The sequence below is a fragment of the Salmo salar genome, chromosome ssa14, assembly GCF_905237065.1.
Source record: "Salmo salar chromosome ssa14, Ssal_v3.1, whole genome shotgun sequence".
NCBI lineage: Eukaryota > Metazoa > Chordata > Actinopteri > Salmoniformes > Salmonidae > Salmo > Salmo salar.
In genome coordinates, this window is record NC_059455.1 from 26,662,754 (window position 1) to 26,687,909 (window position 25,156).

Consider the following 25,156-nt stretch of genomic DNA (forward strand, 5'->3'; position numbering starts at 1 on the left):
GGTCTGTAGCGGTTTGGGTCTAGAATGTCTCCCCCTTTGAACAGGGGGATGACCGTGGCAGCTTTCTAATCTTTGGGGATCTCAGACAATACGAAAGAGAGGTTGAACAGGCTAGTAATAGGGGTTGCAACAATTTTGGCGAATAATTTTAGAAAGAGAGGGTCCAGATTGTCTAGCCCGGCAGATTTGTAGGGGTCCAGATTTTGCAGCTCTTTCAGAACATCAGCTGTAAAGTCCATATTCTCAATGGACTTTACAGTGTCCCAGAACCTTTGGGAAATTGTGCTACAGGATGCAAATTTCTGTTTGAAAAAGCTAACCTTTGCTTTCCTATCTCCCTGTGTATATTGGTTCCTAACTTCCCTGAAAAGTTGCATATCGCAGGGCCTATTCGATGCTAATGCAGTACGCCACAGGATGTTTTTGTGCTGGTCAAGGGCAGTCAGGTCTGGAGTGAACCAGGGGCTATATCTGTTCCTGGTTCTACACTTTTTGAATGGGGCGTGCTTATTTAAGATGGTGGGGAAAGCACTTTTAAAGAATAATCAGGCATCCTCTACTGACACACCTACTCTACACCTACTCATTGAAGGGTATTTCTAAATGTTTTACTAATTTCTATGTTGTAGAATAATAATGAAGACATCAAAACTATGAAATAACACATATGGAATCATGTAGCAACCAAAGAAATGTTAAACAAATCAAAATATATTTTATATTTGATATTCTTCAAAGTAGCCACCCTTTGCCTTGATGATAGCTTTGCACACTCTTGGCATTCTCTCAACTAGCTTCACCTAGAATGCTTTTCCAACAGTCTTGAAGGAGTTCCATATATGCTGAGCACTTGTTGCCTGATTTTCCTTCCCGCTGCGGTCCAAATCCTCCCAAACTATCTCAATTGAGTTGAGGTCGGGTGATTGTGGAGGCCAGGTCATCTGATGCAGCACTCCATCACTCTCCTTCTTGGTCAAATAGCCTTTACACGGCCTGGAGGTGTGTTGGGTCATTGTCCTGTTGAAAACAAATGATTCTCCCACTAAGCGCAAACCAGATGGGATGGCGTATCGCTGCAAAATGCTGTGGTAGCCATGCTGGTTAAGTGTGCCTTGAATTCTAAATAAATGACTGACAGTGTCACAAGCAAAGCACCCCCACACCATCACACCTCCTCCTCCATGCTTCACGGTGGGAACCACACATGCAGGGATCATCCGTTCACCGGGGGTTGGAACCAAAAATCTCAAATTTGGACTCATTAGACCAAAGGACAGATTTCCACCGGTCTAATGTCCATTGCTCATGTTTCTATTTTTTAATCTTTTTTTTTCTTGGCCCAAGCAAGTCTCTTCTTCATATTGGTGTCCTTTAGTAGTGGTTTATTTGCAACAATTCAACAATGAAGGCCTCATTCACACCTGATTCATGCTTCTCTGAACAGTTGATGTTGAGATGTGTCTGTTACTTGAACTCTGTGAAGCATTTATTTGGGCTGCAATCTGAGGTGCAGTTAACTAATGAAATGAGCCTCTGCAGCAGAGGTAACTCACTGGGTCTTCCTTTCCTGTTGCGGTCCTCATGAGAGCCAGTTTAATCATAACGCTTGATGGTTTTTGCGACTGAAATGTTCCGTATCGACTGACCTTCATGTCTTAAAGTAATGATGGACTGTCATTTCTGTTTGCTTATTTAAGCTGTTCTTGCCATAATATGGATTTGGTCTTTTACCAAATAGGGGTGTCTTTTGTATACCACCCCTACCTTGTCACAACACAACTGATTGGGTCAAACATATTAAGAAGGAAAGAAATTGCACAAATTAACTTAACAAGGCACACCTGTTAATTGAAATGCATTCCAGGTGACTACCTCATGAAGCTGGTTGATGGAATGCCAAGAGTGTACAATGCTGTCATCAAGGCAAAGGGTGGCTACTTTGAAGAATCTTTGGTTACTACATGTGTGTTATTTCATAGTTTTGATGTCTTCCCTATTATTCTACAATTTAGATAGAAGAAAAACCCTTGAATGAATAGGTGTGTCCAATCTTTGACTGGTACTGTACATGCCCACAGGCCTCACAAGACTCATCTGAAGGACCCCCGGTACCAGTTGAATTTTTTTGGGGGAAGTACAGTGCATTCGGCAAAGTATTCAGACCCCTTGACATTTTCCCTATTTTGTTACGTTTCAGCATTATTCTAAAATGTATTAAATACTCCAGAGTAGCGCAGTGCTAGCCGTGTCACTAGCGATCATAGTTTGAGTCCAGGCTCTGTCGCAACCGGCACAATTGGCCCAGCGTCGTCCGGGTTAGGGATGTCCTTGTCCCATCGTGCTCTAGCGACTCCTGTGGCGGGCCGGGCGCATGCACGCTGACATGGTCGCCAGGTGTACGGTGTTTCCTCCGACACATTGGTGTGGCTGGCTTCTGGGTTAAGCGAGCATTGTGTCAAGAAGCAGTGTGGCTTGGTTGTGTTGTGTTTCAGAGGATGCATGGCTCTCGACCTTCGCCTCTCCCAGGTCCGTACGGGAGTTGCAGCGATGAGACAAGACAGTAACTATCAATTGGATACCACGAAATTGGGGAGAAAAGGGGGTAAAAGTAAGAAAAATAATAATGGAAAAAATGTATTAAATAAAACATTTTCCTCATCAATCTACACACAATACCCCATAATGACAAAGTGAAAACAGGTTTAAGAAATGTTTGCAAATGTATTACAAATAAAAAACTGAAATACCTTATTTACTGTACATAAGTATTCAAATACTTGCTATGAGACTCGAAATTGAGCTCAAGTGCATCCTGTTTCCATTGATCATCCTTGAGATGATTCTACAACTGGATTGGAGTCCACCTGTGGTAAATTCAATTAACTGGACATGATTTGGAAAGGCACACACCTGTCAATATAAGGTCCCACAGTTAACAGTGCATGTCAAAGCAAAAACTAAGCCATGAGGTCAAAGGAATTTCCCGTAGGGCTCCAAGACAGGATTGTGTCAAGGCACAGATCTGAGGAAGGTTACCAAAAAATTTCTGCAACATTGAGGCTGTAATCGCTGCCAAAGGTGTTTCAGCAAAGTATTGAGTAAAGGGTCTGAATGCCCATGTAAATGTGATATTTCCTTTTTTTATTTTTTATAAATTACAAAATAATTTTACAAACCTGTTTTTGCTTTGTCATCAAGGGGTATTGTGTGTCGATTGATGAGGTCGAATAAAAAACATGAGCTGGCGCACACCCAGAGAAAATGATTTCATGTGGAGGTGCTGACTAACGGCGAATAAACTATAAGCTATCAAAATAAAGAGAGTCGCACACTCCATATATAAACTCCCAGTCATTTATTGGGTAAATCACCAATGTTTCAGCATCACTGTGCCTTCTTCAGGGTGAAAAACAACAATTTAATTAATTTTAGAATAAGGCTGTAACGTAAGAAAATGTGGAATAAGTCAACGGGGTCTGAATAGCTCCGAATGCACTGTATATGATCATAGGAGTCACATCTGAGAAGGAGAGCATTGTGAAGGGATTTGGCTCTCACAGTTTATATGCTAAAATACCCTTTGGTTATGGAAATGTTGAATCCTGGAGTGTTTGGTTACACTTCACATGAAGCACATTCAATTTCAGTGTCTTCCAAGAGCTTTTGTGTCAATAAAATCCCCACAACTTTTAGACAAACCAATGGTCCCCCTTTACCACATGTTATCTGACATTTCCACAGCTCTTTCAGTAGAAATAAACAGGGCCACGGTACAAAGTGTCTGGCCAGATGTGCTCTTCAGAGAGCTTCCCTGGTAAGGTCTGGTATGGCCTTCTTCACACAGAGGGAAGAAGGCCATTGGAGGGAAGAATTCCATTGCCATCCAAAGCAGTGATATTTCACATAGTTTATCTGAATTGGACGATATTGGACATATTGAAAAATACAATAAAAAACATGGCTATGGAGATGTCTGTGCTATGCATACCAGTACTATGGTGTGGTGGTTTAAAGATTGTGAGGAGTTTCTTCTCTCCACAGGGTTGATTGGATAAGGACTGGCAGATGGAGGACTGCAACATCTCACAAGTTATGTCTTCTGAGACCCTTTCACATAAAAAAGGGTGGACAAACAAGACTTGACCAGTGTGTGTGTGTGTATGTGTGTGTGTGTGTGTGTGTGCGCGTGCGTGCGTGCGTGTGTGTGTGCGCGTGCTTACTAACATGTGCAGGGTATTATTACTAATACTGTATGTATGTCCTCCAAGAACCCAATCACCTCCTCTTATTGTCTCGTACCTTGAAATGAGATCTGAATGAAACAGGCAGCGGAGCCGGATTGGCCACGTCGTTGTTGGGTTTCACCCCTATCCTACCAACAATGACATTGACATTATTTGGCTGGACAGTGGCATGTCTGGCAGAATTACTTTCACAACTGCTACATATTCATAATTACCTAAATATAGTGTGTGATGGTGGGGGAGAAAGGGATATTGGGCAGAGAGGGCTGTAGAATAGATGGACACTAGGCTTGACTGCTGAGCGATGGTGAAATGCCAGCACTGGACTGCCCACCGGCCCCAGGGCTGTGAGGAAACAAAACCCTTTCTCTCAGAGCAGAGACAGCATCAAAACGATTTGACCACACATACTTGATCAGTGTCCAAACCTTGATCCCTCTCAGCTCAGGCTGCTGAAAACTAAAGGAGAGCATTGCCCATCACTTGATGTTCATACTATGGTATACGGTTTGTGACATGATCAAAGTCTGACATCCATTCCACAGAACCATACTTGACAGCTTGCTGACACTTCCGAATGTTTAATGTACCACAACAACCTTATCATTTAATTCAGGACATTCAATGACAATGGCCTGCAATGAATGTCAAAACTCATTATTTCCATATTTAAGAACTCACATGGACAAATCAAATCAAATGTTATACTGACAGTGAAATGCTTACTTATGGGTCCTTTTCCAACAATGCAGAGTTAAAGACAAAGACAATAAAAATACAAATATAAATATAAATAGTGACACGAGGAATAAATACACAGTAAATAATGAATAACAATAAAGAGTAAAAATAACATGTATATACTGTATACAGGGAGTACCAGTACCGAGTTGATGTACAGGGGTATGAAGTAATTGAGGTAGCTATGTACATATACTGTAGGTAGGGGTAAAGTGACTAGGCAACAGGATAGATAATAGACTGAGCTGTAGCAGTGAGTGGTGTATGTGGAGCAGTAGCAGTAGCGTACGTGTGTGAGTGTGTGTGTGACATCAGTATGCGTTTGTGCTCATGTTGTGTGTGGGTGTATGTAGTGTGTGTGTGTATGTAGTGTGTATGTAGTGTGTGTGTGTGTGTGTGTGTGTGTGTGTGTGTGTGTGTGTGTGTGTGTGTGTGTGTGTGTGTGTGTGTGTGTGTGTGTGTGTGTGTGTGTGTGTGTGTGTGTGTTGGGTTGTCTTTGCAAGTATGTGTGAGTGTGTAGGTAGAGTCCATTGTGTGTGCATAGAGTCAGTGCAAGAGAGTTAGTTCAAAAAAGGGTCAATGCCGGTAGTCCGGTTAGCCATTTGATTAACTATTTAGCAGAGTTGTTTAACAGTCTTATGGCTTGGGGGTAGAAGCTGTTCAGGGTCCTGTTGGTTCCAGACTTGGTGCACTGGTACCGCTTAAAATGAAGTAGCAGAGAGAACAGCCTATGGCTTGGGTGACTGGAGACTTTGACGATTTTTTGGGCCTTCCTTTGACACCTCCTGGTATAGTGGTCCTGGAAGGCAAGCCTGGTCTCATAGACTAGACGTAACATAGTAGATGTAAATCCGGGACACTCAAAATAGTATGATATGTTACGTTTGGTATGGTTACATAAGACAGATGGTTACTTAAGGAAAAAAATGTAAGTAGAGTGTGTGGTCGGGCATATAACGCGAACGTCTAACAACCCAAAGGTTGCGAATTCGAATCTCATCAAGGACAACTTTAGCATTAGCATTAGCAATTAGCAACTACTTAGCATGTTAGCTAACCCTAACATGTTAGCTAACTACTTATTACTACTTTTTAGCTACTTTGCAACTACTTAGCATGTTCAGCTAACCTTAACCCTTTTAACTAACCCTAACCCTAGCCTTAACCCTTTAACCTAACTCATAAACTTAACCCTAAACCCTAGCCTAGCTAACATTAGCATACTAGCTAACATTAGCCACCTAGCTAGAATTCGTAACATATCATACGTTTTTGTAGACATTTGTAACATATTGTACGTTTGGCAAATTCATAACATATTGTACATTTTTCAAATTCGTAACATATAATAAATACAAATTGTAATTCATAAAATATCATACGAAAGGGGTGATGAATATCCACAAATTAATACATACCATAAAAACATAACATAGGCTAAATAGAGTCTCTCAGATTATCCTACAGAATAATTCGAAATGCTCTGAGACCAGGTTGGGATGGCAGGGAGCTCGGTCCCAGTGATGTACTGGGCCCTACTCACCACCCTCTGTAGTGCCTTGAGGTTGGGTGCCTTGCAGTTGCCGTACCAAACAGTGATGCAGCCAATCAAGATGCTCTCAAATCTTTTCATCCTTCTGAGGTGGAAGAGGCGCTGTCGTGCCCTCTTCATAGCTGTGTGGATGTGTATGGACCATGTTAATTCCTTAGTAATGTGGACCCTGAGGAACTTGAAGCTCTCGACTACAGATCTTTGAATTCTTTTTAGAAACCCTGGGTTAGTGTTAAACTACCATTCCTTAGAGGTGACACATCAAACGGGCTGATCAAAATCAAATGTTTCTCTCTGTTGACATCTGGCTCTCCAGCTGTTATTACACCCCTGTTTAATAATTACAGCTGATGTGGATGTGGATGGGCCCGCACTGTGCTGTATGGCGCAGGAGGGTGGCCCAGACACCTTCTCCAACCATCTTAAACAACCCCCAGCAGCCGCCACTAATGTGGAGCGACAGAGCTATTCCACAACAGACCTCCTGGTGTAAAACAAAATAAACAAAAAGGATCCTGTCTGGTTTTATGAAATGGGAGAGGAGAGGGGTCTCGGATTCTTGGCCATGACCTCTCAGAGGAAGTTGGGATATACAAAAAACGAATTTCCAATTCACACATGCATATAATATGCACTTGTATGTGTGTGAAATTGGACAAATATAAGCATCCACCTTATTACATGAACTTATATGGTTAAATGTTTAAGTGGAACAATAGTGTTTGGTATATGTGTGGGGCCAGTGGACCTCTAAGCAGAGGCCTGCACCGCAATGTGGTGTGCGTCTGTGTGTGTGTGGGGAGTGGCCCTTAATCCTTTAACAGAAGTCCCTCTTGTGGTGAATGGATATACTACATGGATGTACTCACCACCACATCAGTAGCTCTATGCAAAAACAAATTCATACCGCAAGATGGCAACGTTAATCCACTTCCCTCAGTATAATGAGAAAAATTCACATGGGAGTTTAGACTGATTTTGAAGGTTGAAATACGAGCAATTAGATGGACTATTTATACATGATTTAAAGAAATGTTTTACTTTTGTGATCTTTTAAAAGTGTATCCATGCACGTATTTACCTATGACTTTCTCTAACGCTTGGATAGGGGTTTCATCCATTATAAGGTGTTTCATGCATTGCCTGGAAACCCGGCATTGAATTGCATAGAATTTCACATTGGGCAGTTTGAATCAGGAAAGTTTCCTCTCATGACCTTTACAAGCCAGAATGTTCAATACGATTATATTTTAACGTACTTTACCATGCAGCTGTTCATTTTGGCGGTAGGAATGTGAGACAATATATCCAAAGGAGAGTATAATTACATCAGATTTTCAAAGCACTGGTAGTGCATTCAGAAATATAGTTGAAGTCGGAAGTTTACATACACTCATTTTTCAACCACTCCACACATTTTTTGTTAACAACTATAGTTTTGGCAAGTCGGTTAGGACATCTACTTTGTGCATGACACAAGTAATTTTTACAACAATTGTTTACAGACAGACTATTTCACTTATAATTCACTGTATTACAATTCCAGTGGGTCAGAAGTTTACATACACTAAGTTGACTGTGCCTTTAAACAGCTTGGAAAATTCCAGAAAATGAAGTCATGGCTTTAGAAGCTTCTGATAGGCTAATTGACATCATTTGAGTCAATTGGAGGTGTACCTGTGGATGTATTTCAAGGCCGACCTTCAAACTCAGTGACTCTTTGCTTGACATCATGGGAAAATCAAAAGAAATCAGCCAAGACCTCAGAAAAAACATTGTAGACCTCCACAAGTCTGGTTCATCCTTGGGAGCAATTTCCAAACACCTGAAGGTACCACGTTCATCTGTACAAACAATAGTACGCAAGTATAAACACCATGGGACCACACAGCCGTCATACCGTTCAGGAAGGAGACGCGTTCTGTCTCCTAGAGATGAACGTACATTGGTGTGAAAAGTGCAAATCAATCCCAGAACAACAGAAAAGGATCTTGTGAAGATGCTGGAGGAAACCGGTACAAAAGTATCTATATCCACATTAAAACAAGTCCTATATCAACATAACCTGAAAGGCTACTCAGCAAGGAAGAAGCCACTGCTCCAAAACCGCCATAAATAAGCCAGATTACGGCTTGCAACTGCACATGGGAACAAAGATCATACTTTTTGGAGAAATGTCCTCTGGTCTGATGAAACAAAGACAGAACTGTTTGGCCATAATGACCATGGTTATGTTTGGAGGAAAAAGGGAGAGGTTTGCAAGCCAAAGAACACCATCCCAACCATGAAGCACGGGGGTGGCAGCATCATGTTGTGGGGGTGCTTTGCTGCAGGAGGGACTGGTGCACTTCACAAAATAGATGGCATCATGAGGAAGGAAAATTATGTGGATATTTTTATTTTATTTATTTTATTTCACCTTTATTTAACCAGGTAGGCAAGTTGAGAACAAGTTCTCATTTACAATTGCGACCTGGCCAAGATAAAGCAAAGCAGTTTGACACATACAACAACACAGAGTTACACATGGAGTAAAACAAACATACAGTCAATAATACAGTAGAAAAATAAGTCTATATACAGTCTGAGCAAATGAGGTGAGATAAGGGAGGTAAAGGCAAAAAAAAGGCCATGGTGGCGAAGTACATACAATATAGCAAGTAAAACACTGGAATGGTAGATTTGCAGTGGAAGAAAGTGCAAAGTAGAAATAGAAATAATGGGGTGCAAAGGAACAAAATAAATAAATAAATACAGGGGAAGAGGTCGTTTTGGGCTAAATTATAGATGGGCTATGTACAGGTGCAATAATCTGTGAGCTGCTCTGACAGCTGGTGCTTAAAGCTAGCGAGGGAGATAAGTGTTTCCAGTTTTAGAGATTTTTGTAGTTTGTTCCAGTCATTGGCAGCAGAGAACTGGAAGGAGAGGCGGCCGAAGGAGGAATTGGCTTTGGGGGTGACCAGTGAAGTATACCTGCTGGAGCGCGTGCTACAGGTGGGTGCTGCTATGGTGACCAGCGAGCTGAGATAAGGGGGGACTTTACCTAGCAGGGTCTTGTAGATGACCTGGAGCCAGTGGGTTTGGCGACGAGTATGAAGCGAGGGCCAGCCAACGAGAGCGTACCGGTCGCAGTGGTGGGTAGTATATGGGGCATTGGTGACAAAACGGATGGCACTGTGATAGACTGCATCCAATTTATTGAGTAGGGTGTTGGAGGCTATTTTGTAAATGACATCGCCGAAGTCGAGGATCGGTAGGATGGTCAGTTTTACGAGGGTATGTTTGGCAGCATGAGTGAAGGATGCTTTGCTGCGAAATAGGAATCCACTTCTAGATTTAACTTTGGATTGGAGATGTTTGATGTGAGTCTGGAAGGAGAGTTTACAGTCTAACCAGACACCTACAGTGGGGGAAAAAAGTATTTGATCCCCTACTGATTTTGTACATTTGCCCACTTACAAAGAAATGATCAGTCTATAATTTTAATGGTAGGTTTATTTGAACAGTGAGAGACAGAATAACAACAACAAAAAATCCAGAAAAACGCATGTCAAAAATGTTATAAAATGATTTGCATTTGAATGAGGGAAATAAGTATTTGACCCCTCTGCAAAACATACTTAGTACTTGGTGGCAAAACCCTTGTTGGCAATCACAGAGGTCAGACGTTTCTTGTAGTTGGCCACCAGGTTTGCACACATCTCAGGAGGGATTTTGTCCCACTCCTCTTTGCAGATCTTCTCCAAGTCGTTAAGGTTTCGAGGCTGACGTTTGGCAACTCGAACCTTCAGCTCCCTCCACAGATTTTCTATGGGATTAAGGTCTGGAGGCTGGCTAGGCCACTCCAGGACCTTAATGTGCTTCTTCTTGAGCCACTCCTTTGTTGCCTTGGCCGTGTGTTTTGGGTCATTGTCATGCTGGAATACCCATCCACGACCCATTTTTAATGCCCTGGCTGAGGGAAGGATGTTCTCACCCAAGAGTTGACGGTACATGGTCCCATCCATCATCCCTTTGATGTGGTGAAGTTGTCCTGTCCCCTTAGCAGAAAAACACCCCCAAAGCATGTTTCCACCTCCATGTTTGACGGTGGAGATGGTGTTCTTGGGGTAATAGGCAGCATTCCTCCTCCTCCAAACACGGCGAGTTGAGTTGATGCCAAAGAGCTCCATTTTGGTTTCATCTGACCACAACACTTTCACCAGTTGTCCTCTGAATCCTTCAGATGTTCATTGGCAAACTTCAAACGGGCATGTATATGTATTCTTGAGCAGGGGGACCTTGCGGGCGCTGCAGGATTTCAGTCCTTCACGGCATAGTGTGTTACCAATTGTTTTCTTGGTGACTATGGTCCCAGCTGCCTTGAGATCATTGACAAGATCCTCCCGTGTAGTTCTGGGCTGATTCTTCACCATTCTCATGATCATTGCAACCCCACGAGGTGAGATCTTGCATGGAGCCCCAGGCCGAGGGATATTGACAGTTCTTTTGTGTTTCTTCCATTTGCGAATAATCGCACCAAATGTTGTCACCTTCTCACCAAGCTGCTTGGCGATGGTCTTGTAGCCCATTCCAGCCTTGTGTAGGTCTACAATCTTGTCCCTGACATCCTTGGAGAGCTCTTTGGTCTTGGCCATTGTGGAGAGTTTGGAATCTGATTGATTGATTGCTTCTGTGTACAGGTGTCTTTTTTACAGGTAACAAGCTGCGAGTGTGCTCCTAATCTCAGCTCGTTACCTGTATAAAAGACACCTGGGAGCCAGAAATCTTTCTGATTGAGAGGGGGTCAAATACTTATTTCCCTCATTAAAATGCAAATCAATTTATAACATTTTTGACATGCGTTTTTCTGGATATTTTGGTTGTTATTCTGTCTCTCACTGTTCAAATAAACCTACCATTAAAATTATAGACTGATCCTTTCTTTATCAGTGTGCAAACATACAAAATCAGCAGGGGATCAAATACTTTTTTCCCTCACTGTAGGTATTTGTAGTTGTCCACATATTCTAAGTCAGAACGGTCCAGACGGGCAGGTGCAGGCAGCGATCGGTTGAAGAGCATGCATTTAGTTTTACTTGCATTTAAGAGCAGTTGGAGGCCACGGAAGGAGAGTTGTATGGCATTGAAGCTCATCTGGAGGGTTGTTAACACAGTGTCCAAAGAAGGGGCAGAAGTATACAGAATGGTGTCGTCTGCGTAGAGGTGGATCAGAGACTCACCAGCAGCAAGAGCGACATCATTGATGTATACAGAGAAGAGAGTCAGCCCAAGAATTGAACCCTGTGTCACCCCCATAGAGACTGCCAGAGGTCCGGACAACAGGCCCTCCGATTTGACACACTGAACTATATCAGAGAAGTAGTTGGTGAACCAGGCGAGGCAATCATTTGAGAAACCAAGACTATTGAGTCTGCCGATAAGAATGTGGTGATTGACAGAGTCGAAAGCCTTGGCCAGGTCAATGAATACGGCTGCACAGTATTGTTTCTTATCGATGGCGGTTAAGATATCATTTAGGACCTTGAGTGTGGCTGAGGTGCACCCATGACCAGCTCTGAAACCAGATTGCATAGCTGAGAAGGTGAGGTGGGATTCGAAATGGTCGGTAATCTGTTTGTTGACTTGGCTTTCGAAGACCTTAGAAAGGCAGGGTAGGATAGGTCTGTAGCAGTTTGGGTCAAGAGTGTCCCGCCCTTTGAAGAGGGGGATGACCGCAGCTGCTTTCCAATCTTTGGGAATCTCAGACAACACGAAAGAGAGTTTGAACAGGCTAGTAATATGGGTTGCAACAATTTCGGCAGATCATTTTTAGAAAGAAAGGGTCCAGATTGTCTAGCCCGGCTGATTTGTAGGGGTCCAGATTTTGCAGCTCTTTCAGAACATCAGCCTACTGGATTTGGGAGAAGGAGAAATGGGGAAGGCTTGGGCAAGTTGCTGTGGGGGGTGCAGTGCTGTTGACCGGGGTAGGGATAGCCAGGTGGAAAGCATGGCTAGCCGTAGAAAAAAGCTTATTGAAATTCTCAATTATAGTGGATTTATCGGTGGTGATAGAGTTTCCTATCCTCAGTGCAGTGGGCAGCTGGGAGGAGGTGCTCATATTCTCCATGGACTTTACAGTGTCCCAGAAGGTTTTTGAGTTTGTGTTGCAGGAAGCAAATTTCTGCTTGAAAAAGCTAGCCTTGGCTTTTGTAACAGCCTGCGTATATTGGTTTCTAACTTCCCTGAAAAGTTGCATATCACGGGGGCTGTTCGATGCTAATGCAGAACGCCACAGGATGTTTTTCTGTTGGTTAAGGGCAGTCAGGTCTGGAGAGAACCAAGGGCTATATCTGTTCCAGGTTCAACATTTCTTGAATGGGGCATGCTTATTTAAGATGGTGAGGAAAGCATTTAAAAAAAATAACCAGGCATCCTCTACTGACGGGATGAGGTCAATATCCTTCCAGGATACCTGGGCCAGGTCGACTAGAAAGGCCTGCTCACTGAAGTGTTTCAGGGAGCATTTGACAGTGATGATTGGAGGTCGTTTGACCACTGACCCATTACGGATGCAGGCAATGAGGCAGTGATCGCTGAGATCTTGCTTGAAAACAGCAGAGGTGTATTTAGAGGGCAAGTTGGTTAGGATGATATCTATGAGGGTGCCCGTGGTACCTGGTAGGTTCATTGATAATTTGTGATAATTTGTGTGAGATTGAGGGCATCAAGCTTAAATTGTAGGATGGCTGGGGTGTTAAGCATGTCCCAGTTTAGGTCACCTCGCAGCACGAGCTCTGAAGATAGATGGGGGGCAATCAGTTCACATATGGTGTCCAGAGCACAGCTGGGGGCAGAGGGTGGTCTATAGCAGGCGGCAATGGTGAGAGACTTGTATATTGAAGCAACATCTCAAGACATCAGTCAGGAAGTTAAAGCTTGGTCGCAAATGGGTCTTCCAAATGGACAACGACCCCAAGCATACTTCCAAAGTTGTGGCAAAATGGCTGAAGGACAACAAAGTCAAGGTATTGGAGTGGCCATCACAAAGCCCTGACCTCAATCCTATAGAACATTTGTTGGCAGAACTGAAAAAGCTTGTGTCAGCAAGGAGGCCTAAAAATCTGACTCAGTTACACCAGCTCCATCAGGAGGAATGGGTCAAAATTCACCCAACTTATTGTGGGAAGCTTGTGGAAGGCTACCCTAAATGTTTGACCCAAGTTAAACAATTTAAAGGCAATGCTACCAAATACTAGTTGAGTGTATGTAAACTTCTGACCCACTGGGAATGTGATGAAAGAAATAAAAGCTGAAATAAATCATTCTCTCTACTATTATTCTGACATTTCACATTCTTAAAATAAAGTGGTGATCCTAACTGACCTAAGACAGGGAATTTTTACTAGGATTAAATGTCAGGAATTGTGAAAAACTGAGTTTAGTTGTATTTGGCTAAGGTGTATGTAAACTTCCGACTTCAACTGCAAAAACACCAGTTTTGCCCCTGGGGGGGATATACAATGAAATCAATGTGTATTTTTCACCATGTAAGATACAATTTAAAATTAGAAAAACGTCCTTCTTGGTCCGTGTGCTGGGATGTAAGGGAAAAGGCGTTATTCTTATTTATCAGGATGCCTACACCTCTGCTGTTACTACATTACGTGGCAGTATAGGCCTCTCCAACCCAGCTCCTCTTTAAATATTCAATTTCAATTTTTTTGCCAACCCAAGCCAAGCTAGTCAACCTCCCATCCTTGCCCACCCAAGCCAAACGTGTCAAAACCTCCCGTCTTTTCCCACCCTCCCCTTTTCGACACATGTACACCCATCCTTACATCGACTTACTAGTCCATTCTCCTTCATTCACATACAACATATAGACACCCATTCTCTACCACCCTCCTACACATATTCACCCTCCCTCACTGTCCCATTCTTATGCAGTCACACCAGGGGCGGAAATCCCGGGGGGGACACGACCCCCCCATCCTGGGAAAAATATGATTTGTCCCCCCCAATATATCACTGAAACATAACTATGTAATTTAAATAATATTAATAATACGCAATGAAAGCAATTGTGCTGATTATAGACACTTAATAGCGCGTTTTTAAGTTTCAAAAGATTGCGACCCCCCCACCCTTTGCCTCACAATGGTTTCATCCACTGCCAGTTCCTTAGCTTGCTAGGTAACGTAGAGGTCGTATCTACTGTCTGAAAGGTACTCAATGCACGTAACTGACGTGAGGTTAATCCAGTCAATCGCGCACACACACTAGCTGAATTTGCAGAGCTAGCATGCAAATATTACCTATTAAGCTAGCTAGTACCTATTCCATTTATGTGGCGTCGTCAAAGATGGAATCTTTGCTATCGTCAATTTATTCCAAGATCAGCATGCATGTAAGTTAGTGCTTCAAAGTCCTTGTGATAAGGTTAGCGATAAACTGAACAGAACTACACTCTCTTCTACCATTGTTTTAAATATATTTAATGGTCTCGTTGCAAAAGCTAAATTGTCGCAAGGGAACTTTTATTTATATATTTTATTTCACCTTTATTTAACCCGGGTAGCAAAGATTATAGCAAACACCACTGAATTGCTGCTCGCTAGCTTTGCAAATTCAGCTATTGTTAGAAGCCAGCCAATATGAAACAAACGATTAAAATTACAAAAGGTTGCAGCATATGTTGTGTAAATGGTGAACTCATACAGCTGTCAACTCTTGTCACTGCAATCCATTTCACATTTGCTAGCTACCTTTTAGATCGAAGCCCATATAGAATGATAGAAGATAAGATGATAGAAGCCCATCTCCTACTGTAAATAACCTACATACTGTGTGTGTAGCCAACCAGGTAGAAAAATGGCAGAAAAATGGCAGAAAAAAGACGGACATCAGAGTATTTTTCAGTACACCAAAACGCAAAGTAAGAACCCTAGTAGCCTAATATCTCAAAGACTAGTTGATAAAATGTTCATCAGAAAAAAATGAAATTCTAATGGAAATGTTTCACAATGATGTCATTAGGCAGAGCAGGCAACAGATGGCACACAGACAGCAGAGTTGGGGACAGATATGCAGGGACAGACTGGCAGAGACAGGGAGTCTCAGGTAAGTTTGTTGAGTCTTTGTTTGGCAACATTATGAAAGGTTCTCCATTTTTTTTACTTGTAAAATAGGAACATAATTGGAAAATGCCATGGATACCCCCACTCTCAACTTAAACTGGTGACTGAACTAAGATTTGTTAAAGGCAATGGTATTGCTGTTGTGATTAGTTGTGTAGTTTTGGGTACCGGTAGTTAGGAGTACGGCAAACACCTTATTTCTTTGGTTCCTCAATATACATTTACCATATTAAACGTAGGCTATGTGTTACAGCACTACTTTTGGTGTCCCCTCCAAAGTTGATATCAGATTTTCGCCCCTGAGTCACACACACACACACACACACACACACACCTCCCTCCATAGAACAGTTGACATACATGGTATATTTCCCCCTTTGTATTGTCTTTGTCAGGAATTGTGAAAAACTGAGTTTAAATGTATTTGGCTAAGGTGTATGTAAACTTCCGACTTCAACTGTATATCACAGCGAGCTCGATGCATGCATCTCTTGCATGTATTATTATTATTTTTTTATCTTAGTAGCATGCTTCAGGGGAGCACTACCAGCATCTTGTAAAGTTGACAATTATACTTTTATGGGGATATGGTCTCACATTCCTACCGCCAAAAGGACCAACTGTATGGGCAAGCTGTAAAGTAAGTTAAAATATAATTGTATTCAACATTCTGGCATGTAGAGGTCGTGAGAGGAAACGTTCCTGATTCAAACGTAAATTTCTGCCCAGCGTCATATTCAATACAATTCAACTTTGTGTTTCCAGGCAATTTCACGCATTGCTTGTTTCAGCGAGAAGAGAACATTCTTTCACAGTGGCGCTCCTCCTCCCTCGTGATTCGACACTCCGCCACGATCTGCGACTGACTTGTGAGTACTGCGGATCTGAAAACGAGTTCGGGTTCCAGAAAACAACATGGCAGAAGATTTGACCATTCAAACTGGCGGAAAAGACGGAGGAATTGTGGTAATTACAATGAAATTGGTTGGGAAAGTGATTGCCTACCGAACTGATGTGATAGAGGTCGACATAAAATAAGTGCATGATGATGTGTAAACCTCATGTGCAACAAAGTAGCTAAAGTTGTAGTCTACTGTGTTCTTGCTTGCATGGAACTTAAACTGCATGTAAATAATATTTGTAATGAATACTATATTTTCCCTCCTAGATCAACGATGACTGGCCAGGTTACAGTTTAGAGCTTTTTAACTATCCAAAACACTATTCTGGAGATTTAGAGTGTGTTTACATCCCACATGGTGTCATCATGGACAGGTAAACTATATAGCATGAATGCAGTAACGTTAGGCCTATATACCAATTCACTTGCATATTTCTTTCTGTGTGATCACTGACATTGGGAAACTACAAGACTATCAGTCGACCAGTCCTCAGTGGTCAAACAGAACAAGGGACAAGGAAAGGAAGTAATTAAAATCCATTATCGGATGTTATCAGAGTGTGTGAGAAAGCAAAGCCAATAGCCTACCTACAGCATATAGAGATGGAGGGCAGCTTGGTGAGAGATTGGATTGAGTAAAGGCGCCTGCATACTAGGTTCGGTTTGCTCCTAGCAGAAGTCGGCTAGTCGACTTGAATGTCTGTGACTCGCATAATCACTTAAAATCCTTTCCTGCAGTCAAATGACCAAATCGCCCTCTAGTGGCCTCATGGGTGGAAGGTTATTCATATTACCCGCAGAAAAAAGTGTTTCTATGTCATACTGTTTTGTTATATAAAGTGTAATATTGGGATACAAACTCAAAATTGAATACATTCAAACTCTATATCTGACATGTTACAGGTGTCTTCTTTTTTAAAAGTCTATAACCATATGTATATTTCTGTTTCAAAGTACATTTGTTTAAGACTACCAAGAAACACTCTGTGTCCCTGATTTAGCCCACTGCAGTAAAAGGTTAAAAGACCTTCGCTCGGAAAAAGAAAAGAGCCAAATGGGCCAATTGTGCGCCGCCTCATGCGTCTCCCAGTCACGGCCGGCTGTGACACCGCCTGGGATCGAACCCGGGTCTGTAGTGCCGCCTGAAGCACTGCGATGCAGTGCCTTAAACCGCTGCGACACTCGGGAGGCCAGAGATTCAGTTTTTAGTTCAAATTATTTGTTGCAATATGTGATCTATAAGCTAAGACAGCTTTATAAGCTGTTTATTCACTTGTGGGGTTTGAAGAAGTGTGAGAAGACAAAATATTTGATGAGAATTACAACTGGGTACAAAATTGATTCTAGCTCTTAAAGGGGCAGTAGCCTAAATGAGTGTACAGTTTTCAATTACATAATTATTTAATCTATAGTTATTCTTATGCTATTTATTCTGTTACTATTGACATGTAAATATTATTGGTATCTTCTGATTACGATTATTATGTCTCATCTTTTAACTAAATGCAATCTATTCGTTTCCAAAATGTAGGTAGGTGTGTATATATAGCTTTCTGATAACTTTTTCTGGTGGAATGGCTTGACCGGCAATTTGTAAAAACCCAGAGTGCATTGAGTGAATGTTGGAAAAAGATCTTGGTTACTTTATAAACCTAGCAATGTGAATGCAAAGAGGACTCGGATCACAAAAAAAGAAGTGAACTGAACTGGCAAAAGAGTTGAGTCCTCATTCAAAGGCAAGGGCAGTGTGAAGACATAGAGAACTTAGTTATTTAGCTTTTTTACCCCTTTTTAACCGCCCGCATTGCAAAATGAATGTACACATACATGTTATTCAATAATTTAATGCAAACTGTTGCGCGTGTCAACGGGCGTGTGCGTAGCCAGTCACTAAAATAAACTATGCTAAAATAAAACTTGGTTCTATTTTAGATGTTTGACAAATTGCAAGTTCTGCCTCTCCCATCTATCTACTCATTGGTTTTTAGGAGCATGCTAACTCATGTGGGTGATTGAAAGAGAAATGAGGTCCACACTCCAGTCCAGTTGGTGGCGGTAATGCACCTTAAAGTTGGTAATATAAAATCCACAGAAGAAGAAGAAGAATGAACAAGTAGAGATTAATCAAACCTATCTAAAAACTAACTACGTTTCCCCATTTATCTGTGGATTAATTGTCGAAGTAGAGCACACATGATTTTGTGACTCAAAATGGGTCAAAATTCTACAAAGACCCAGCAAAAAAAAGGACCATATGCACCTCAGGTAAAATAACAACCCAATGTTTATCTCTCAGGACAAATTAGCAAGCAACAGCAGCAAGCAAGCTAAATGTCAATGAAAGGTTTCATGTGTGTTTTGACCTGACCCCAAATTAATATAGTTGGTTCACAATTGGTTTTGGTATTTTAACCTGCATGTCATGAACACGCCTGGTGGGGTTAGACAAAGTCAAAATGTGGACGCACTCGCCGAGGCTGTTTGGTCAGCATGTGAGTCACGCAATTTTACATCTAACTAAGATGTTTGGCAAAGTATTTCTTAAGTGGAAAAATGTGCAAGTCTCGTTGAATGACAAAAACCACTTAATTGAAGAATCCTAACTGTATTTCCCACTCCTGCTAGGAGCAGTACTGTTGACCAATCACCGATGAAGGGGTGTAGACTTCGCCTACCGAACTTCAACTTGCCTCAAGAAAAATAAAAAAATGTGCTCGAAGAGCCGGAAAAAAAACCTGCCGACCATCAAAATGAACAAAAATGTCATAGAATTGTCATAAAACTCTTTTGACTGGAAAGCATGCGACAGGCTTTACTCCTTTCTTTCACATACTTGTGTTGCAGGACAGAGCGGCTTGCCCGTAACATAATGGGTGACCTGGGCGACCATGACATTGTGGTGCTATGTGTTCTGAAAGCCGGGTACCAGTTCTGTGCTGACTTGGTGGAGAGGATCAAAGCACTGAGTCGTAACTCAGACCACACTCTGCCCATGAGTGTCAACTTCATCCGCCTCAAGAGTTATGTGGTAAGGCTCTAAATAACACTTTTTTTATGCTGGACAAGTGGAAAATTCCTCCATCATGCAATCCAATCCAAGACCCTGTGAAATCAGATACATTTTTCTTGAGGTAAAATTGTCACAGCTTGAATTGTAGTGTTTCTTTTTCCGGTCCTTGTATGCCTGGTATGGGCTTCAGTCATGGCTGTTGTCATTTACAGCTGGCATTAATATACTTTTTATGTTATGACAGTATTATTAATGTTCTATATTGCTGTAAGCTTTTACACCAAACTTGACCAAATCTTTCCCTTTCTTGTAGAATGATCAGTCCACAGAGGATCTCCACATCGTTGGAGCAGAAGACCTCTCTTTCCTGACTGGAAAGGTAAGTAGCCCTGCTGTACACAATAAATATAACATATATACTACCGTTCAAAAGTTTGGGGTCACTTAGAAATGTCCTTGTTTTTGAAAGAAAATCTACTTTTTTGTCCATTAAAATAACATCAAATTGACCAGAAATACAGTGTAGACATTGTTAATTGTTAATGTTAATGTAAATTACTATTGTAGCTGGAAACAGCTGATTTTTAATGGAATATCTACATAGGCGTACACAGGCCCAGTATCAGCAACCATCATTCCTATGTTCCGATGGCACGTTGTGTTAGCTAATCCAAGTTTATCATTTTAAAAGGCTACTTGATCATTAGAAAATCCTTTTGAAATTATGTAAGCACAGCTGAAAACTGTTGTTCTCGTTAAAAAAGCAATAAAACTGGCCTTTAGACTAGTTGAGTATCTGGAGCATCAGCATTTGTGGGTTCGATTACAGGCTAAAAATGGCCAGAAACAAATAACTTTCTTCTGAAACTCGTCAGTCTATTCTTGTCCTGAGAAATGAAGGCTATTCCATACAAGAAATTGTATGAAGGCTATTCCATACAAGAAGATCTTGTACAACGCTATGTACTACTCCCTTCACAGAACAGCGCAAACTGGCTCTAACCAGAATAGAAAGAGAAGTGGGAGGCCCTGGTGCACAACTGAGCAAGAGGACAAGTAAATTAGTGTCTGGGGGTGCTTGTGATGGTCTGTGATGGTCTGGGGGTGCTTTGGTGGTGGTAAAGTGGGAGATTTGTACAGGGTAAAAAGGATCTTGAAGAAGTCAGGCCATCACTCCATTTTGCAACGCCATGCCATTCCCCGTGGACAGCGCTTAATTGGAGCCAGTTTTCTCCTACAACAGGACAATGACCCAAATCACAGCTCCAAACTGCAAGAACTATTTACGGAAGAAGCAGTCATCTGGTATTCCGTCTATAATGGAGTGGTCAGCACAGTCACCGGATCTCAACCCTATTGATCTGTTGTGGGAGCAGCTTGACCGTATGGTATGTAAGAAGTGTCCATCAAGCCAATCCAACTTCTGGGAGATGGGGTGAAATCTCTTCAGATTACCTCAACAAATTAACAACTAGAATGCCAAAGGTCTGCAAGGCTGCAAATGGAGGTCTTTGATGAAAGCAAAGTTTGAAGGACACAATTATTATTTCAATTAATAATAATGTTTATAACCATGTCAACGTTTTGACTATATTTCCTATTCATCTTGCAACTTATTTAATGTATGTTTTTATGGAAAACAAGGACATTTTTAAGTGACCCCAAACTTTTGAACGGTAGTGTGTATAAAAAACGTCCTCGCACTGTCAACTGCGTATTTTTTCAGCAAACTTAACATGTGTAATTATTTGTATGAACATAAGATTCAACAACTGAGACATAAGACATAAACTGAACAAGTTCCACACACATGTGACTAACATAAATGGAATAATGTGTCCCTGAACAAAGGGGGGATCAAAACCAAAAGTAACAGTCAGTATCTGGTGTGGCCACCAGCTGCATTAAGTATTGCATTGCATCTCCTCCTCATGGACTGCACCAGATTTGCCAGTTCTTGCTGTGAGATATTACCCAACTCTTCCACCAAGGCACCTGCAAGTTCCCGGACATTTCTGGGGGGAATGGCCCTAGCCCTCACCCTCCGATCCAACAGGTCCCAGACGTGCTCAATGGGATTAAGATTCGGGCTCTTCGCTGGCCATGGCAGAACACTGACATTCCTGTCTTGCAGAAAATCACGCACAAAACGAGCAGTATGGCTGGTTGCATTGACATCCAGGAGGGTCATGTCAGGATGAGCCTGTAGGAAGGGTACCACATGAGGGAGGAGGATGTCTTCCCTGTAACACACAGCGTTGAGATTGCCTGCAATGACAACAAGCTCAGTCCGATGATGCTGTGACACACTGCCCCAGACCATGACGGACCCTCCACCTCCAAATCGATCCCGCTCCAGAGTACAAGCCTCGGTGTAACGCTCATTCCTTCGACAATAAACACGAATCCGACCATCACCCCTGGTGAGACAAAACCGCGACTCGTCAGTGAAGAGTACTTTTTGCCAGTCCTGTCTGGTCCAGCGACGATGGGTTTGTGCCCATAGGCGACGTTGTTGCCGGTGATGTCTGGTGATGACCTATCTTACAACAGGCCTACAAGCCCTCAGTCCAGCCTCTCTCAGCCTATTGTGGACAGTCTGAGCACTGATGGAGGGATTGTGCGTTCCTGGTGTAACTCAGGCAGTTGTTGCCATCCTGTACCTGTCCCGTAGGTGTGGTGTTCAGATGTACCGATCCTGTGCAGGTGTTGTTACACCTAGCGTCCCACCTGCGGGACACACTATTCAACAGCCAGTGAAATAGCAGGACGGCAAATTCAAAACAACAAAAATCTCATAATTCAAATTTCTCAAACATACAACTATTATATCCCATCTTAAGGATACACTTCTCGTTAATCCAACCACATTGTCCGATTTCAAAAAGGCTTTACTGCGAAAGCATAACATTAGATTATGTTCGGACAGCGCCGAGACAAGAAAAACCACACAGCCATTTTCCAAGCAAGGAGAGGCGTCACAAAAAACAGAAATACAGCTAAAATTAATCACTAACCGTTGATGATCTTCATCAGATGGCACTCATAGGACTTCTTGTTACACAATACATGTATGTTTTGCTCGATAAATTTCATATTTATATCCATAAACCCCATTTTACATTGGCGCGTAATGTTCAGAAATGTTTTGCCTCCCAAAACTTCCGGTGAATGAGCACATCAATTTACAGAAATACTCATCATAAACGTTGATAAAATATTCAACAGTTATTCAAAGAATTATAGATACACTTCTCCTTAATGCAACCGCTGTGTCAGATTTCAAAAAAGCTTTACGGCGAAAGCAAATTTTTCAATAATCTGAGTACAGCGCAGCATGAAACAACGTTCTAAAGACTGTTGACAGCTAGTGGAAGCCTTAGGAAGTGCAAAATGAACCCTAAGTCACTGTATACTGTATAGGCAATCACTTGAAAAACAACAAACCTCAGATTTCCACACTTCCTGGTTGGATTTTTCTCAGGTTTTTGCCTGCCATATGAGTTATGTTATACTCACAGACATCATTCAAACAGTTTTAGAAACTTCAGAGTGTTTTCTATCCAAATCTACTAATAATATGCATATCCTACCTTCTGAGCCTGAGTAGCAGGCAGTTTACTACGGGCACGCCTTTCATCCAGACGTCAAAATACTGCCCCCTACCCTAGAGAAGTTAAGGCACGTTCACGGAGATGAGCAGGGACCCTGGGCATCTTTCTTTTGGTGTTTTTCAGAGTCAGTAGAAAGGCCTCTTTAGTGTCCTAAGTTTTCATAACTGTGACCTTAATTCCCTACCATCTGTAAACTGTTAGTGTTAACGACCGTTTCACAGCTGCATGTTCATTAATAGTTTATGTTTCATTGAACAAGCATGGGAAACAGTATTTAAACCCTTTACAATGAAGATCTGTGAAGCTATTTTGATTTTTACGAATTATCTTTGAAAGACAGGGTCCTGAAAAAGGGATTTCTTTTTTTGCTGAGTTTATTTCGTCCTCTGTTTGGGATAGCAGATCCCTGGGCTGTGGAAGGCGCCATGATTGCGCGTACAGGAGATGTACAATCTCTGCCATGGCTTCCCGGACCAATGCGGGGCTATCAGGATGAGGGGTAGACTGTTTGCTCTCACTCTCTCCAGAGTGGGGGGGGATCAGGCCCACTGGAGCGAAAGTGTACAGGAGCACGTATAGCCACTTGTGGGCCAGCGCGTCCACACCTAGATGAGCGTTGTGATCTCTCATCTCGAAGAACAAGTGACAGTGTGTGTTTTCCTGCGATGCGTTAATATCGACGGAAGCCCTGCCATAACGCCCCCACACCGCATCGACACCTCGCCACTCCCCTGGTAGGGTGTTCCACCGCGACAGTAAATCCGCACCTGAGTTTAGTCTGCCTGGCACATGCGTTGTTCTGAGAGACAACAGATCTTCTCTGCTCCATAGCAAGATCTCTCTCACCAGAGAGTGAGGTTGATTAGAGCGCATTCGTCCTTGGCAGTTGATATAAGCCACCATAGACTTATTGTCCGACCTGACCAGGACATGTTGGCCCTGTAGGAATGGACGGAAGTGCCTGAGGGCTAGTAACACAGTGTAGAGCTCGAGAATGTTGATATGGACTGTACTTATAGATTCTGACCATACGCCGTTCACTGTACGCCCTTCGTGGACTGCCCCCCCATCCCTGTAGTGATGCATTCGTTGTTACTACTTGTGCATGAAGACTCTCCCAGTAGGGCAGCTTGCAAATCTCCAGCATTTAAGTGCCGATTGACACTTTGCAGAGAGAAACACGTGCCGGTGGAGAGACCGGTCCAAGCGGACAGAGGTCACCCAACACTGGAAGTCTCGCATGAGGAGGAGACTAAGCGGAACTACCACAATCATGGAGGCCATGAGCCCAAGAAGCCTCGGACACATCCAGTACGTGACTGATGTTGCCGGGCAAAACAATGAAAGGCAGTGGCGAAAAGCCGTCTCTCTCCACAGTGAACAGGCTACAGAGTCCAGAGACAATCCCCAAAATATTTTCTGCTGGGTCGCTAAAAGCAAGCTTTTGGTACGATTTATCCTGAAGCCAAGAGCGAGCTGGTGCAACAAAAGATGGGCTGTGAGCTCCACTGCCTGAGCCTGAGTGTCTGTGCAGATCAACCAGTCGTCGATGTACATCAGGACTCTTAAGCTTCTCTCCTGTAGGAGTGCTAGGGCGGCTTCGGCACACTTTGTGAATGTCCGTGGGGCAAGGGAACAGACCGTCTGATAAGGTGAGATATTCGTAGGCTAGGCCCTCGAAGATGAACCTTAGATACAGTTGAAGTCAGAAGTTTACATACACTTAGGTTGGAGTCACTTAGGTTGGAGTCATCACTGCATCACAATTCCAGTGGGTCAGAAGTTTACATACACTAAGTTGACTGTGCCTTTAAACAGCTTGGAAAATTCCAGAAAATTATGTCATGGCTTTAGAAGCTTCTGATAGGCTAATTGACATATTTTGAGTCAATTGGAAGTGTACCTGTGGATGTATTTCAAGGCCTACCTTCAAACTCAGTGCCTCTTTGCTTGACATCATTGGGAAATCAAAAGA

The 25,156-nt window shown here is 42.4% G+C and overlaps 1 protein-coding gene across 2 annotated transcripts in view; it reads left to right on the plus strand.

The window, feature by feature from the left end:
- Window positions 1-16,277: 16,277 nt before the first annotated feature.
- The window catches only part of LOC106569196 (hypoxanthine-guanine phosphoribosyltransferase), a 34,593-nt gene continuing 25,714 nt past the window's right edge, over window positions 16,278-25,156 (plus strand). For both annotated transcript variants that reach the window (XM_014140306.2, XM_014140308.2), the window contains exons 1-5: window positions 16,278-16,296; window positions 16,422-16,622; window positions 16,825-16,931; window positions 19,402-19,585; window positions 19,881-19,946. In XM_014140306.2, coding sequence (XP_013995781.1) covers window positions 16,572-16,622; window positions 16,825-16,931; window positions 19,402-19,585; window positions 19,881-19,946 — 408 coding nt within the window. In that variant the 5' untranslated portion in view covers window positions 16,278-16,296; window positions 16,422-16,571. The remainder of the gene's footprint in view (window positions 16,297-16,421; window positions 16,623-16,824; window positions 16,932-19,401; window positions 19,586-19,880; window positions 19,947-25,156) is intronic.